Below are 18,251 nucleotides of genomic sequence, written 5' to 3' on the forward strand. Positions count from 1 at the left end.
AGTAATAAATGTTATTTGCAGTTAACAATTTTCTTTTTTCTTTATTACAATATTTATGGCAAGACTAGGTATAAATCATTAAATAAAAATAAGTAAAAAAAAACCTAAATTCTAAAAACTAACATAACGACAGTATTCGTAGGAAAATCAAATCCAAAAAGAGGTCAATATATTATCTATATTAAGGGCAAATATGATATTTTAATATATATTTCTATAAGCCCCAAGGGAGGTTTAACGAAGTTGGCTATTAGCGGAATTCTGATGTTTGAACAAAGCTAAATAAACATTTATTTGGAACAGCTCTTACATCTGTTATTAGAGGGCACAGATAAAAAATTAATGATTTTATATGAACAAAAATGTTGATAAGTCATCACGTATTATGGCCGGCTCTGTGCTTAGCATAATCTGTGGTCTATACTTTGTTGATTAGAAATTTAATGGCATTAGAGATTTTGCCATTATTTTATGCAATATATCAAAGAAGCTACAGCTCTCTAATGGTGAAAATTTTCAAATCGGTCCAGTGGTTTTTGCGTGAAAGCGTTACAAATATACAAAAATAAAAAGTTTCCTCTATAATATTAGTGTAGATAAGAAACGACGAAATCTGCCAAGAGTTTTATTATATCTTAAGTAAGAGTTTATGCTTCAATTTAATTCATTCTATTTTGGAAACTTTAGTTAGTATTTCTTAAATTATAAAAATTGTATTAATTAAATCTACATTTTTAAAACATTTATATTGTAATAACGGTATATAATATAATATGTTATAACCAGTCTGTCGTTGAAGCCTGCCTTTCATTGACGTATCAAATACATCAACGAGACAAATTATTTGAATTCTTAGTTAAACATCGGACAAAAATTCTATTCTGTTAACTATTTTGAACTGGTGGAAATAGGTGTATGAAGGATAAAAATATCGTAGTAGGTTATTTTAGTTAGTTTTATATTAGTTATAATATTATATTAGTTCTTTTAAACACGACGCATATGTCTTTAATAACGTTAGCATTATGAATTGAATCTAAATAACTTACACTATAAACGTGAAACTGTTTATTTGTTTATTTGTAGTTCACGTCGTAACGAGGCGATTTTATTAGATAATTTTATATCTGGATATAGTGAGGAGGCTGGGTAGTGACATAAGATACAGGCTACTTTTAACGAAGCTTCTCATTTTCTCTCTCATATGGAATTTCCTTTGACTACGCGAGCAAAGCCGAGAGCACAATGTAGTCGATCATATAATAAATATAACTCAATTATTATATAACCTGATATAGCGCAATGCAAAATATTTTTAAATCTCAGTCACTTGCCGCATGCAAAAAATTCCATCAAAATTTTAAATATTAAATTTTCTAAAACGCATATTGCTGACAAAGCTGTGTCTACGCCACACTTATATCAGCTAAGCCTCTTAAATTCGAGCACGATAAAATTAATAAAAAGCCCCCATCGCACACAGTACTGCCACCGCGTAAATCTCTTAGATGATCCGTGGAAATTTCTGGAAATTTATGAAAATAACGAATTAATCTCGCGACATCCATTTAAAATGGTTTTGCGTTCCCGAAACGGATGTTGTGTTTCATAAAACATTATGGGCTACGAAAGGTGTTTAGTTTTGTTTGTTTTTTAACCGAATCGAAAAAAGAAAAGAATCTCTGATCTAGTCAGATTGATTTTTGTGTTTGTTATCTGAACTTTGGACTGAGTGAACCGGTTTAGATTCTATTTTTATTATAAAAGCTGGGGCTTTCATGTGGCTCCGTTTCAATTAGTTGTAACAGTTCGGAGGTGGAATAATTACTTTTATCGTATCTTCACTGAATCATACGATGACCTGTTCTCAAAATCATCTTTCATCATCATCAACAACCCACATATATGTTCCCACTGCAGGTTCACAATTCCACACACAGGCCTTCTATGATGGTTCAGAGCATAATGTTCCACGCCAGGCTAGTGCGACTTGGCGAATATTTATTTCCTCTAAATAGTTGCATCCTTGCAGTTACATATTTAGATTAGTAATTTGTAATTCCCACAGGGGATCTCATGTGAGACATTCTTTCATTGCTCATACTGCGATATGCTAAGAAAATTTATATAGTAGAATAGTTTTAAAACGATGCAGTTACACTAACATTGCGGATTTTATAAAACAGATATCTTGATTAATGTTAACATTTGAAAATTATGAAAACATTACATAAAGGTGGAATTCTCATCTTTGTCATAATTTCATAGGTCAAGCTTGTTATAACGTTCCTTTTAATAAAATAAATTACCTGCAGTTTTAAAAGAGACAGTATTAAAGTATAATTAGATCTAAATTTAAATGAACAAATATAAAGATAAATTAAAAAAGATACATTATATTACTATTTATTAAAGTAGTTGTTAATTGTTTGATTTATATTTCATAAATCTAACTATTGCCCGCGGCTTCGTACGCGTTAAATTCGAAGTAGTTTAATAGATGTTATTAGACATATAAACCTTCCTCTTAAATGAAATTGTTGTTTTTTTTAATCTAGAGAGCTATCTATTGAAAAAAAAAAACATCAAATTCCGCTGCATAGTTTTAAGGATTTAAGCATACATAGGGGCATAGGGATAGAGAGAGCTACTTTGTTTCATACTACGTAATAATGTTCAGGTGTTTATTTATAAAAGCATTATTTTAAAATCTATTAATAACTTTAAAGATTATTCTCGTAGACTTCGCATAATAATTTTATGTGGGATTGGTGAAGAAAAAGTTTCTACCCTGAAGAGATACATATTTTAAGTTTTTGGCTATTGTATTGCGTATCATATACGTAATGCATATGCACGTATATGTATGTATATATATACGCAAGCCTAAAACTGCGCGTAAGGGCCTTGTAAAGAAAAACGCCTGACCTAGCCTACAAGACTGCATTACTTATTCATTACACTAAATATTTGCAATCGACTTCAAAAAAGAGTTTATTAATTCGTCTGCATTTTGTGGCTTAGTTACGCCAGAGCTTCGGACTGTGTGAACCGTTTCGATGATTCTATTTAATTGAGAGCTGGTGACTCCAGTATGGTCCTATTTGGTCTAGTTCTGACAATTCGAATTCGGTTGAGTTTTTTCATAATAGTATCAAACTGATAGTTAATGGAAAAATTATTAATATGATATCATAGGTATATCATATAAATACAAATGTCCAATAAAATCAATCATCAATACTCACAGTTTTATCCTGCAGGAGACTGATCCTGCAATTCAGATGAGCGTCCTCTCCCAACTGAACCGTTATTTTAGACATGTTTCCATCAGGTACGTCTTCGAACGTTGGCCCATACTTCCCGTGGTCAAAGTACGACTTGACGGAGACCACGTGCGGTATAACGGGTGCTGCATCATGCGGCACTTTGAAGGACTTGGTACTATCTATGGTGGAGTTGCCCAAACGTAGCATGATGGGCGCTGGAACGATGCCAGTGCTGAGCGCGTAGTATGGCGTCACCGTTGTGTCTTCGGATGTAGAGTTTTCTAGAACAAATAGTTTTTTTTTTTAAGAATTTAAGAAGAAGTACCAATATAAGCTCAAAGGTGAGGATCTCGGACCTGCAGGAAAAATAATAATGATGAATAAATCTCGTTTAAAATCCTTTGAAAAGTCTTTAACATGAAGATGATTAAAAAAATAACTATTATTGCAGTACTAGTTACTGTTTACGACTACATCCACGTACCCAAAGGCCAAACCGGGGTTTTCCTCACATAGTTCCCGTTACCGTGGCATTTCCGGGATAAAATCAAACTCAAACTCAACCATTTATTTAATGAATTAGACTTTTTTTAAATAGTCAAAACATAATTTTATTTTATATAAAGATATACTATTTGGATACCTACTATCCTTTGACATTCTTTTTCTCAAAGTATTTAATCAAACAGTATTATTGTATATAGTCACAATAATGCTGTTTGATTAAATCTTGTCAAAGTTGGCGGCTACCACGAAATGTCAGATTTAAATAATTTTTCACACTTCTCTCAATACAAGACAATATCACCACGTCAAATTCCAATTTAAGATCGCTGACAACACAAAATGAGGTCGGGGGTATTTAAAATTCAGTTATATTTTTATGTGCTTGTTAGAGTTTAATAGAACATTTTCGCTAACGAAGATATCTGTAAATTCGTCTCATTATAACCTCAAAATATAATATGAAATTTTGAAACAATGTCAAAAGTTACAGCAATACGATAACAGTTGAAATAATAATTTGATACAATTAATTTTACACCTAAATCACAATTAATTATCATTACTGAACTTACCTCGTTATACTAGTGAGTGTCGAGTACTAATTAAAAGTTTAGATTAATTATAATTTGATTTATTAACACCATTATAAAACGATCTAAACATAAAGTTTATTTTTTATATTTGTTACCTCATAACGTTTTACTGGATGACCCGATATTTATGATTGTTTTTTATTTGAAAGCTAGTCGCAAAATGGTCCCTTTTAAATCCTACTAATATTATAAATGCGAAAGTTTGTAATGATGTGTGTGTGCTTGTTGCTCTTTCACGAAAAAAACTTCTTAAGCGATTGCAATGAAATTTGGTACTTAGACAGCTGAACAACTGGAATAACATATAAGCAACTTTTTATCCCGATATTCCTACGGGATACGGACATACACGGGTGAAACCGCGGGCCGCAGCTAGTGTAGTAAATCTGACAATTTGACTGCGGTTTATTTTTATGTTAGATATTATTTAAATATACTAAAGTTTTAAAGTTAATAAAATAAATGAATCATCACCTGTTGTGAACTGGCACACGACTATCTGAGAAAATAGGAACACACTGACACCCCACATAGCGCCTGGTTGAGGCTCAGCCCCATTCGGGGCTTCATAATCTGCAACAAACAAACATGCATACAGTTAGTAATTGTGAATTAACATTTTAATTAAATAACTAATACGCGTGTAGTAATAATATCAATTAATCACTACATAGTATAAGAGAGTCGCTTTCTCAGTCCCTATGAATGCTTAAATCTTTAAAACTACGCAACGGATATTGATGGGATATTTTCAATACATAGTGATTCAAGAGGAAGGTTTATATGTAAAACATCTATTAAACCACTCCAAACTTAGCGTATGAAGCCGCGGGCAAAGGCTAGTCTACAGTAAACCTACTGATTCAGATGCTAAGCCTTCAGTATAAGTATATAGTTATGATGGTTACAGCTCGGAGTTTATTTTATCTTTGAGTAATAAAATAATAACATATAATTCTCAACTAAAAGTAGCTGAAACAAATTATGGAAAAGATTAACAAATATAAAAATATAATGTGTTTGTATGGGTCGCGGACGAATTATAAATAGCTCTCGTGGCTCCCACAATAAAGTGGCTCGACGGAACGTCGTGGGGTTTTGGTCGTTAGGAATCCGATATAACACACAGCTTCTCTGCAGTACCGTGGGTAACTATTCAGGTTTTCCCCACTTAACAAAATGTGTTTTTATGGAAAATAACAATTACTTAAAAGTAATATAAAGGATTGGCGACTGAAAAGGAATGGCCTGGGAAGAGTGAGGAAAGGGACTCAAAGAAACATTGTTTGTTTGAACGCGCTATTTGAAGAATGGCTGAAGTTTAAAAATTCTTTCACGTATATATATATATATAATTATATATCGGCTTATATGTATCGGGAGAAAATCGCAAGGGGCGGATCGCAAGTAATCAATACATAAGTATATAGTGTTACAAAGTTCTTGTAATATACGTTCATAAGTTATAATAATAATTTCTTCACTTCGCCTAGTTCTCCAAGCTAGATTAGCTCTATTAAGCATCAAATAATGCACATATTGTAAACGCTTGAATGCGTGCTAAACGGGACCATGTCTGCTAATTTAACCGCTCATAAAAAATATCGTGACGATCATTAAATCCGCGATAAAAAACGAATTAGCCCCGCTGATGCGGCACCTAAATTAATTATGTATGTATTTATGCAAATTAACTTTAACTCGGCAACATTTTTAGTCCGGGTCCTGGAGGTACTAGGGGTTCGGAAGTGTCGTGGATTATGTCTAATTGTCTAGGAGTTCCGTCAGAGGGTCGGGCTGGATTTTTGTAAGAACAATTGAAGTTTTAATGGGATTAGGGTGTTGGGTGGTAGTATTGTGCTCGTGCAAAGGGCAGGGAGATGCAGGAAGGTGATATGCCTAGGGGTCTTAGATAAATGGTAAGGTTAGGAGTCTGATACACGTGGTAGATTAAGGAAGTGTTCCTGCTGTCGCGTGTTAAGCAACGCGACGGAACAGGTTGGGTTTTCAATACATAGTATAAAACATAGTCGCTTTCTCTGCCCCTATGTCCCTGAGTATACTTAAAACTTTAAAACTGCGCAACGGGTTTTGATGTTTTTTTTTAATAGATAGATTCAAAAGGAAGGTTTACATGTATATTAACATCTATTAAACTACTCAAAAATTAAAGCGTGCGAAACCGCGGGCAAAATCTAGTAGTCGATAAGAATCCCACATAACGTAGTATGCAAGATGGGAAATCACTTAGAAAAGAGATTATGAGGAGCAGGCTGTAGGAGACACTCGTAAAGATAATTAAACAATACATTATAGTTTTCAAACAAAATATTGCAATAAAAATAATAGTAAAACTATTTCCCAATTTAGTGCACTTTAATAAAACACGAAGAGACTAAACAATTTCCTAGAAAAAATTATTTGGCACAGTTCTCGATCTTTCCCATTAAGAAAACATACATTGACTATATACATTATTATATACATTATTATACTATTTTAATTACATGCACATAGTAGCTTATGTTTAAATAAAACACTTTTCTAAAATCCCTTCTCCTATTTCACCAGAATGTTTAATATTTCACCTATTAGGTTCTAGAAAAATCGATTTTTTCCAATACAGATTAAGTGAACCACAATTTTTCGAGAATTTTAATTAAACCGCTTCTTCTAACTGTATTTTTATTATTTTCTCACTTTTTCCGTAAATTAACTACTTTAATATAATCTTTGTTTTATTAAAACTAGCTGTGACCCGCGGTTGAAACCGCGTAAGTCCGTATCCCGTAGGAATATCGGTATAAAAAGTGCCTACGTGTTATTTCAGTTGTCCAGCTATCTACAAAGCAAAATAGTGTTATTATTCACCAATAGATGTCAGGAAAAAAAAAACACGAATATGACATTTTCTAAAAAAAATTCCTAGCTAGATCGATTTATCGCCCCCGAAACCCCCTATATACTAAATTTCATGAAAATCGTTGGAGCCGATTCCGAGATTCCAATTATATATATATATATATATATATATATATATATATATATATATATATATACAAGAATTGCTCGTTTAAAGGTATAAGATACGTATTTTCATACTAGTTTATGGGAAGAACGATTATAAAAAATGTCTACTCTTTTATAAAAAGAACAGCCCATGACAAGTTTCAAAAGATCATAAACCTCCAATATTTATTGAAAGGTTTCGTATATAATCATCTCATCAAGAATTAATAATTATAAAGATAACAATTAGGCGATGCCTTTGATCATATCTATTTTAAAGAAGAATAGAAAAATATTCCCTAATTGTAAGGTGTGAGGTTGACATTCTGTACCAAAATACCTATAAATTTGTATTGAAATGTATATATAATTTAACATCTTTTTCCATCAAGCAGTATAGTATTTTCGTCTCCGTAGTGTTTTTTATGTTTCAGTAAAAATAATAAATAATAATAAAACCTTTATCGACATAATAATGTTACAGGTGTAATGTTAAGTGCCTGAGGATTCAATCCTCAGGCTTCTCCCTGTCTCCGTTATTACGTCCTTAAACTACACAAATTTTCTAAAAATTATACAAAAAATATGTATATAATAAAAACAAAACACATTAAAAGGTAAGTAATGTGTGTGTGTGTGTGAGAGAGTGTATATAGTAGAGATGCCAATTTATTATTTTTTGTCAGAGCGTGCTAATGAGCCGGTGGTTCGCCTAACGGTTAGCGATCACCTTACGTTATTGAGACAAAAAAATCTCAATTTTTTTATTCTACTGAATCAAAATCGATTGGTGAAACATTTGACACATAACAAAAACTACACGTAGAATCCTACTAATATTATAAATGCTAAAGTTTGTAAGGATGTGTGTGTGTAACTAAACTACTGAACCGATTGCAATGAAATTTGGTATATAGACAGCTGGACGTCTGGAATAACATATAGGCAACTCTTTATCCCGATATTCCTACGGGATACGGACTTGCGCGGTTGAAACCGCGGGGCGCAGCTAGTCGTAGGTAAATTGTCGTTATTAATTGTTGAATATCTAATTTCTCCATTTCCTAGCTGAATAATAGTTATATTGAATGAAAAGTAAGACCGAATAAAATAAGAAAAAAACACATTTGGTTCCCGTACACAGCCTATCAAGAAGTCAAACATGCTTAATAAACGTTCAAGTTCTTTAAAGTTAAGGCACAATGATGTGATGGTTAGTTGAGAAATTATTAAAGAATTTTAATAGCATACAACAAAAAATTCAATGTTGGTTAGTTATTTATTCGGATTTTTCTATTATTTTAGTAATTGCTTAATTGTAATATACTAATTATTATTGTAATATATAAATTTCATTAACGTTACGATCGTAATATAAAAGAGAATAAATGAAACTCGACAAAGTGTATACATTAATTATTAAATTTTCCCGCCTACAGAAACTTTAAAAGACTTTGTTTCGCTTTAAAAAGGTCAAAATAACGTACTTCAGTGTGAATATATAATCAAAATTTAATGGTTTTTATGAGCACTGAGGTCGTTGAACTCGATCCGCGAAGTTAGAAGAAAATGTTGCCATTTTAAGCTTTTTATTTGTGTTGTTTTTTTATGTATTATCCCTCTTCTAGACGGATTAGCAAATTGGGTAGTGACCCTGGATTTTATACGAGACTGTACTGGTGTGGGTTTTACTTCAACAATAATAAAATTATTTGATAACTTTTTATTTATCATCTATGTCTAGATTATTTGTTACCTTACCTTTTAGTAAGTACATGCATACATACTAAAAGATGATAGGTTTGAGATAGGTATGTATGTTTCTAGAAAATTTACTAGAACGTTATACATGCATTTACCATATGTATACGCATAAAGGTTTCTAAAACGGGATAAAGCTAGTTCTTTCCCTAGGCCCGTTTCCTTTTCCTCACCCTTCCCAGTCTTTTGCTTCGATCCACCCTTTTCTTATTCGTCATTAATCCATTTCATATCCCTTACCCCTTAAAAGCGGACAGGGCATTCACTGCGAATGTTCATGGACAGTGGTGTTCGCTTACCATCACGAAAATCACCAGCTCAGTTGCCCGCTATGACAAAAAAAAGTATACATTATTTTAATTTAATGTATTTTCCCTGAAAAATAATAATTCTCCCTTTTCAGATCGTCTCATGTTTATAAGAGTATTTTTATGAACCGATTGAAGCTATTTTCGTATTGTGTATTATAACGACGTGTGAACATTAATTGGAAAGGAAAGCTCCATGCGAATAAAAAATTTCTATGTAATTATCCTACATGTTAAATTAGAAAACAGACAGCAACCATGAGCTTTCCATTTGATTAAGGTTATATTAGGAACGTATTCAAATCAAATCAAATTTATATATGACTTGCTCGACCCTCGATATTATTTCTATTTCTGTGGATGACAATTTTACTAATAGTTTGTTCTATTTTGTTATTGATTTTACCGAAACGGTAATAGACCGAATAATTATAGATACTAGAAATGTGATTTGTGGAGGTTATTTGGTGGGCTATATAATTGATAATATAAGCGGCTTATTCAATACCAGCGGTCCGCCCCGGCTTCGCCCGTGGTGCATATATAGCCTTACTCAATAAATGGGCTATCTAACACTGAAAGAATTTTTCAAATTGGACCTGTAATTCCTGAGATTAGTGCGTTCAAACAAACGAACAAACAAACTCTTTAGCTTTATAATATTAACTGTATACATTTGAGTGTCCCAAAACATGTTTTATGATGATGGAACATTGTTAGATAACAAATCTCATCTTAGTGTTCCATTATCAAGTGGTAAAATCTAGAACCTTTTATACGACTTCGCTATTCGTTTCTCCATCTGTCTGTCCGTTCATCTGTAATCAGGTCCCATGAACCAAAATTGTCTGAAATTTCGAAATTGTCAGAGATGTGTTTCTGGCTTAGAGTAGTTTGTTGTTGATCTTAGATTCGTGTTATAGCATGTATTAACATTTAGACTACATTTTGTCTACTTATATTAATGCATTAAGCCGAAACTAATACAATTAAAAAATAAAAGATATCACAAATCCGAATTGTTCATAAAATTTCAATTAGAATTCTCGAATTTTCTCGAATATTCCAGAGCATAATATGCATTGATCAGTGCGTACATGATTGGAAACGCACCGCTGCAGGAGGCTTTTATTTCACGGTATAATTATTGTAAACCTGCTTAACGCATGTTGAACGCAACGTGTCGAAAACCATTAACAGTATCCTTTGTGCGATGGGATAATTTTAATATTAAAACGTGTACGTGATGCATATTTTTGTAGACATTTAAAATTGCTTAATCGAAAGCTGCACACTATTCACTAGCTTTGACAAAAGATAACGACATTTATAAATACGAAAATATATGTTAAACGTTACATTAATTTTCATTTTTGTATGAAACTACATTGATTCTTATTATTCTGCCGATTAATCACAATGCAGCTAGCTTATCATTGAAATAGCGAATAATATAAAGCTGTTGAATTATCATTGTGGACTACTTCTAGTGCTCTGTGTATTTTAACTCTAATGTAGGAGGTTTTGTGCAGAGAGCTAATTTTTTTAACGGGATATTATTCCATAGGTTACGCTGAATCGACAGCGACACCCTTCATTTTTGAGATAAGTTAAGGGTATTGTATTTAATTTTATACTTATCAAGATACAGTATAAGATACTACGAATCACAAACAATATTAAGCTTTTATATTCCAAAACGTCTATTAAATAAAGATATATTTTATATAATTCCAAGGTCGTCAACCATCAGGCCGTTTAATTATTTTTCTATTGTTAAGATTAAAGTTGCGTCGTCTGGCGTTACAGCTGGCCGCCTGAGTCTCTGAACACTAATCAAATTGTCAAATTCTTTAAATCTCTTTTATAGTTAAAGTTTTTAACTGAGGCGGGTTTTTAGGGTTCCCGATAATCGAAGAGTGAAAGGTCATTAATTCATCTCATCTAATTACTATGTAACCGTGGAGTCTAGTTTTTTTTTGGTTTAAAAAAGGAATATGATTAAAAAAAAGTAATATGCTCTAATTTCTATTTAACAGATCAAACGCCTCTATTGCCGTCTAGTTTATTACAAAAACAGTTCAACTTTTAGTGTACATTATATATATAGATAGGTCTTAATAAAATTGTACATGGTTAATAGTACAAGTCCGTCATTTGTCAAGGCCTGAATGGCTCCAGTAAATTTAGGGCATGATCTCATTCTAGTAAGATTCTCATCGCAAACGCAGCGCACGCATGCGAATTGATAGCATTCTAGACATTTTTACGACCAGATTGAGTATCCTTCAATAATCAACGTTCACTCCTAGGCAATTAACTCTAGCACTGTTGGCGTTCGGTATGCTTTCTGAATTCTGAGATCTTGGAATTGGGGTACCGAAAACATGGGTATCTTCGTATGAAAATTTGTACTTGTATAAAATACAGTGATTTATATGAGTCTTTAATTTCTAATTTATAAAAACAATAATTTAATGTTATACTCGTCGAATAGAACCTATGAAAAAAAAAAAATATAAAACTGCAATAATGTGAATGAATTTTTCGAATTAATTAACTGTGGTCTGGAAGAGGTCTTTTATGAGCTACTAGACACTCGTCCCGGCTCCGCCCGGATATCAAGATTGATCAGCTTATACCCTGTCTGTATTACTTATACCCTGTCAAATTTCATCAAAAACTGTTCTGTAGTTCCAACGAGAATGACGGACAAACATCCAAACAAACAAAAAATCATGTTTATAATATTAAAGTGATTCCTAGCTAGCAAATTTGACATACACAGCCTATTTATTGCTATTACAGAGACACATTCGTCCTATGAGGGTTCTGACCAGCACCTACCACGCTCGCCAAGCGCAGGCTTTCAGATGTCAAATGTCGTCAAACTGCTGATTCGTGGAGAAGCTGGTTTCTACACGATGTTTTCCTTCACCGTTTTGAGCAGTGAAAAAGATACAGATAAATTAAAACAATATTATTTCTGGAACGCTCGCTTGGTTACGAACCTCCGACTTTTCGATTGAACGTCGAGGCCAGCCACTGAGCTGCTCATGTAGCTAGAACATTATTTATATTAATTTTATATGATACTCACATATTATATACTCATATATGTTTGATTCCTAAAATACAGCTGTACAAATATTCAATTCAGTGTAAACACAGACTGCCTACGATTGACTATGGCCCGATCAACAATCGTTCAACAAAAGTTAATTTGAATCAGCCAATTTTCCGCTAAATTCGAGTATTTTAGGCACAAAGCTTAGCAATTCGCGTAATAATGTGGACAAAAGCCACACGCCATTAAAATGTACGAGTAATGTGTATGTATAGTCCCCATGTTACTTGCTTCTCTTATTGAATATCGCTACTTATTTTTCTATGTTGGAGTCGAGAACGCTTCAACCCTTTGGTAGACATTTGGAAATATCGCCCTTTCTATCTTTTTACTGTGCAGGCGAATCTGCGGACAGAAATATAGTTTGAATCCACATTCTTAATATGGATATTTTTGGATGTATTTTTATGTATATGTTATGTACCTTTATGTAGTTTTTTTATAATCTTATATCTATACTGTTATCATTATTGCCTGGCAGATATAGCTGTATAACAATAAGCCCTTTTGTACGAAATATAACTAATTACATTGTATAAGGATAACTTCCTATTTTTGTATAATAAAGCATTATAAATAAATAATTGCATATTAAATAGCTATTCATTATTACAAGAAATTATCAAATGATGCTATATCCGTGTCGGGCTATTTTCAAATGCACAAGGTAATTTTCAAATTTCGCACGCGTACGTTTATTGAAATGAAATTCTGAATGGCTATCCAGGTATATCGTGATACATGTTATTTTATTCGTATTGTAATTTTTATTGTTATTTCTGTTTGATATTGAAATTTGGATACTTTTGCTTCGAGAGTTTTTGCTCAATTAAAAATAACATAAAATTTTACGTCAAATTCTGCTATTTCAATATCGTTGAATAGCTATTTAAAAATTCGTACGCCTATTTGTTATAATTTGAAATTATTTTCACACCTAAATGGGTGGGTTATTTTAGAATAACATTAACTATACACATATCTTTGAGCCGATGATGAGATGGTGGTCGTATACCGCCCAGTTTTATGGGGAAAGGGATTAGAAAAGGATTGACGAACGATTGGGAAAGAAGGAAAAAAACTGGAAAGGGTTAAGAAAAGGAACCGAATCACCCACTCACCGTACGAAACTCAGTAGCATACTACTATTTCACACTGGTATCTATGAAGGTTTGTTATTTCCCCGGTGCGAGCTGGCCCCATTTGTGTTGAAGCGTACTCGACTTTCACATTAAAATTTATTTTAATGTAAAAGTTTTTTAGCCTTATAAATATAAAATATTTAATAATAACAACAAAATTCGATCATGAGACAAGGCTAAAAACGGGGGAACGAATCCCGTCTCGTGATCTATTTCTTTCTATCCTCTTATTAAATGTATTAAATCTCTTATTACCTATTGTTAAATGCTTCTCACAGAGAATTCTGCTCTTGCGCGTTCCTCATTCATACGTCACAAGCAATTCTCTTCTCTTCTACATTCGATCATTGCTATCGCGCTCTTTGTTAGCCATTCGATAAAAGGGCTATATTTTACCAATTGTTCGATAAGGTCGAGCGTTTGATTGGCGAATTTTAAAGTCCACTAGCAGAGCAATTGTAAGAAAAGCTTTGTATTGTATTGAATTGGATTGGTGCTGGAGTTGCGATTTTTATCTATGTTTTATGATTCCGTTGTGATATTTTCTTAGGAATAGATATGAAGCACACAGTTGTAGTTTTAAGAAATTATCAATTTTCGTATTAAATACCTGCGGTCCACCCCGGCTTCGCCCGTGGTACATATATATGGCCTATAGCCTTCCACAATAAAAGATATGAGGGCAAACAGTTATAAGAAGTTATCAATTGGCATATTAAATACTAGCGGTCCGCCTCGGTTTCGCCCCTGGTACATATATAGCAATATCAATAAATGAGCTTTCCTCAATAAATGGGCTATCTAACACTGAAAGAATTTTTCAAATTGAATAGTTCCTGAGATTAATGGGTTCAAGCAAACAAACAAACTCTTCAGCTTTATAATATTAGTATAGATTGAATGCCGTGATATGTCATTTCACTCAATAAGTACTGTTTTTAATCATATTTATTAACATTGTTGCAATCCCTGATTAGTATGGATAGAACGAACTAGCTTCAAGATGGCTGTACCTAACTAGAAGTCTAGACTTTGTCACGTTCCGAAGTTCGTTACACATTCAAAACCACTGTGAAGTAGGTACTTTTATCACACTTCCAAAACACAGCGGGTTCATGGCTATTTATTCACACATTGAGAACATTCTAGAAATCACGTAACATTACTACGACATTAAATTAAATAACTAACTCGAGTCCCTCATTTAATGGAAAAAAATAATAACTGAGAAGCTATTGCAGTTTTGTATGGCTTTCATTTGTTTAATTAAAATGTAATATTTTCATACTCCATTATAAAACAAAGGCAGATCAAATTATCATTATTAAATATTGTTTGCTTTTTGGTTTGAAAAAATTATCCCGTTCCCTCCCGTTCTTACCAGCTAAAAAATAGCCTATCTAGTAATCCAGACTATAATCTGTGCCTGTACCAAATTTTATACAGATACGATGAACTGTTTTCACGTGGAAAGATAACAAACATTCGTTTATCCATTCATACTAAATAACTTTCGTATTTGTAATAATAGTAGAGATTAAACTTAGAATAATCTTATACATTCTCTTTACAGTATATGAGTTATCTAACTTATCAACTTTATACCAAGGAAAATAAATCTTGTGTAGCATCTAAGCCAACCCTTATCATAAGGTTGGAATAGACATGTTATTATCTCCATATTATCCTTAGAAGGCAATCGGGGGGAAGGACGTCTTAAGGTCTATATTGGCCACTTATTTTTCATTATAAGAAATGTGAGTGGTGAGCAAATATTGATAAGTTGATATTAAGAGCCTGAATGTGGTGATAATTAATATCAACTATGTACACAAATGCAAAAAAGAGCAAACGGGTATCTCCTAGGGAAGGTCCTAGGGTGGTCTAAGTCGTGGTTATCTTAGGTCACATCTCATCATACCATTAAGATCGTCATTAAAATGGTCAAACCGTGCTCTATTAACGAATAAAAAAGAAAAAAAATGCTTTTCTACACAAAATGTTACTGACAATCTTAGGGAGGGGGGGGGGGGGGTCATACTACTCCAGACACTAAAACGGACAGAGTAATATTTTCCAACCAAACACAAAAATCACGCCATAGGTTGAAAATTCAGAGAATATTCGACTAACAAACCAAAAAAAACCTCCGTTATTAATCAACACGAACGAACCTTACACTGTTGATACTAAGCCACACACGCACACTAACCACTGTACCAAGGTCACAGTCAATATACATGGTATAATAAATACTAATCCATAAAGTTTACATTTTATTTTCATATCTCAAATACGTGCTCAATTACATTCCGTACACAACCGGCCACAGAATAAAAAACAGCCATAAGAGCTCAGTGCAGCTTCGCCAGATGAAAAGCAAAACACCCAATAAAGTCGACACTCTATTTCGATCACGTACGTCCACTATTATGCCCTCCATTACACAAATCCCTTGTAAATGTACTAGAAAATTAACGGGAGCGTTACATGAAAAATGCATTATTTTCGTTGTATTTTTTGTATCGATTACGAAATTGGCAATATTAATAAGTAATTGAGTTCTGTAATGTAGTTTTTACATACTATATGGAGATCTAGTAAGACAATTTTTTTTAAATCTCATCGCCGCCAGTGGTCGCCTGATCTGGCTACCCCTGATCATGAACGCTAGATTACCGACTTCAAATTGGAAAGGGATTAAGAAAGGAATGACGAGAGGGGTAAAGGAAAGTACTGGGACGGGTAAAAAAAGGATTACCTTCTCAAATGTTTAGAGGAAGAACTGGTCACTTACCATAAGGCTACTTACTCACCAGCTCGCTTGCTAACTACTCGTATCATATAAAAAAATAATACATAAATATGACTTTATGTCATAATACAAGTACAACATAATTAAATATGTGACACTTTTATCCAAGGAAACCTCAAATATTTCTATTAGCATCAATAAAAAAACACAATTTCAATTCACGAATAAATATCCATCCACGTTTGTTGTTGACAATAGATTTTATATGCTATAAATTTTCAGTACATAGTAGCGCGATAACGTGAAAAACCCAACGGATTTTGTAGGCTTGCACATTAAATCTATGCGATTTATTTCACTCACAGCTTTAGTGAATACTAGTCGTACGTCCCGGCTTGTTCCTGGTTGATCCGGGATAGAAACAAAATAAAATATAGCGCATTAAAATCAGAGATAACGTAACTTTCTATTGGTAAAGGAATTTTTAAAATCGGTCCAGTAGATCCAGAGATTACCCCTACAACGTTATAAACTCGCATTCCCCTTTGAAATATTAATTAAGATATTATCGTATCATATACCTATTGAAGATTAAGATAATGAAGAGATAAACTTACAAGTCCGATGGCTATAAGTGACGTTTTAATATTAAATGTATTTATTTAACACTTTTATTATACACAAAAGAAAAGGAAAAAAAACACCTAGACAACACTCATACGGTTAAAGTTTCACATCAACAAGATTAATACTACATAATATAATCTATGATAGTCATGATAAAAAAACTGCCAATATAATTTCTAATCACAACATAACTCAATGTTTTCTTTAACTTCTTAGTATGTTGACTTGTGAACTTTGCAATCAGAGATCCTTTGTATGCTAGAATTGATAAACAAGATGGTTCGCCTGATGGTAAGCGTTCACCACCATCTTTTAATATTTACAAAGATAACGCCTCTGCAAGTGAGTTGGCCCATACTAGAAAACATTTCGCGAATTTAAATTTATCTGACTATAAATACATAGATCAGTAATTCCTGATATAAGTACATTCAAACAAACAAACTGCTCAGCTTTATATTATCAGCATAGAAGTAAAGAGTTTGTGTGCTAAAGCAATATACATGTTATCGTGCCCTAATAGATTGTTCTCGAAATATTTTACACTCAATTCACGTCCTCTGTTCCTCTGTACACGTTGATAAAATTTACATTAAGTACGGCATTATGAAAATTTCAGTGACGAGATGAAAATACTATTTTGTTTACATTTAAAATTGTACTTTTCGCTGTTACGATAGAGATGATATTTAATTTGTATAATAATATACGTTCACATTTCGCTGGTGCCAGATTTACGACACTAGAATTTTATTAAATTTTTTTGCGATGCAACAGCATAGCTGTATTATACGACATTTTTATTTACACAATTGATGTTTGTATCTTCTAGAAGTATCTGTTAAAATAAATGTTTCATTACGTTAAAAAAAATGTATGATACATACACACTTGCACACAAACATGCGCACACACACACACACGCACACTCACACGTACATACAAACCCAGACGCATACGCACGATCCACGATCTATCAGTGCGTCTAACCATTAAACAGTCATTTCCTTTGACATAATTTTCTTCAACTAAAACTTTTATAAGAGACTCAAACACATACGTTAGCAAATAATCCGGCGACCCGGGTAATCCCCGGCGTGACAGACGTCTGTATTGGATAGAAATCCCACTGATAGCGTTTACCGTTATAAAT

At 32.9% G+C, this 18,251-nt stretch overlaps 1 protein-coding gene across 1 annotated transcript in view; it reads right to left on the reverse strand.

Annotated features, from left to right (window-relative positions):
- The window catches only part of LOC119839609, a 92,662-nt gene that overhangs the window by 10,432 nt on the left and 63,979 nt on the right, over positions 1-18,251 (reverse strand). Inside the window, exons 2-3 of the mRNA XM_038365997.1 lie at positions 4,844-4,942; positions 3,249-3,550 (exon numbers count right to left, since the gene is read on the reverse strand). Coding sequence (XP_038221925.1) covers positions 3,249-3,550; positions 4,844-4,901 — 360 coding nt within the window. The 5' untranslated portion in view covers positions 4,902-4,942. The remainder of the gene's footprint in view (positions 1-3,248; positions 3,551-4,843; positions 4,943-18,251) is intronic.

This window comes from Zerene cesonia, chromosome 4, assembly GCF_012273895.1.
Source record: "Zerene cesonia ecotype Mississippi chromosome 4, Zerene_cesonia_1.1, whole genome shotgun sequence".
NCBI lineage: Eukaryota > Metazoa > Arthropoda > Insecta > Lepidoptera > Pieridae > Zerene > Zerene cesonia.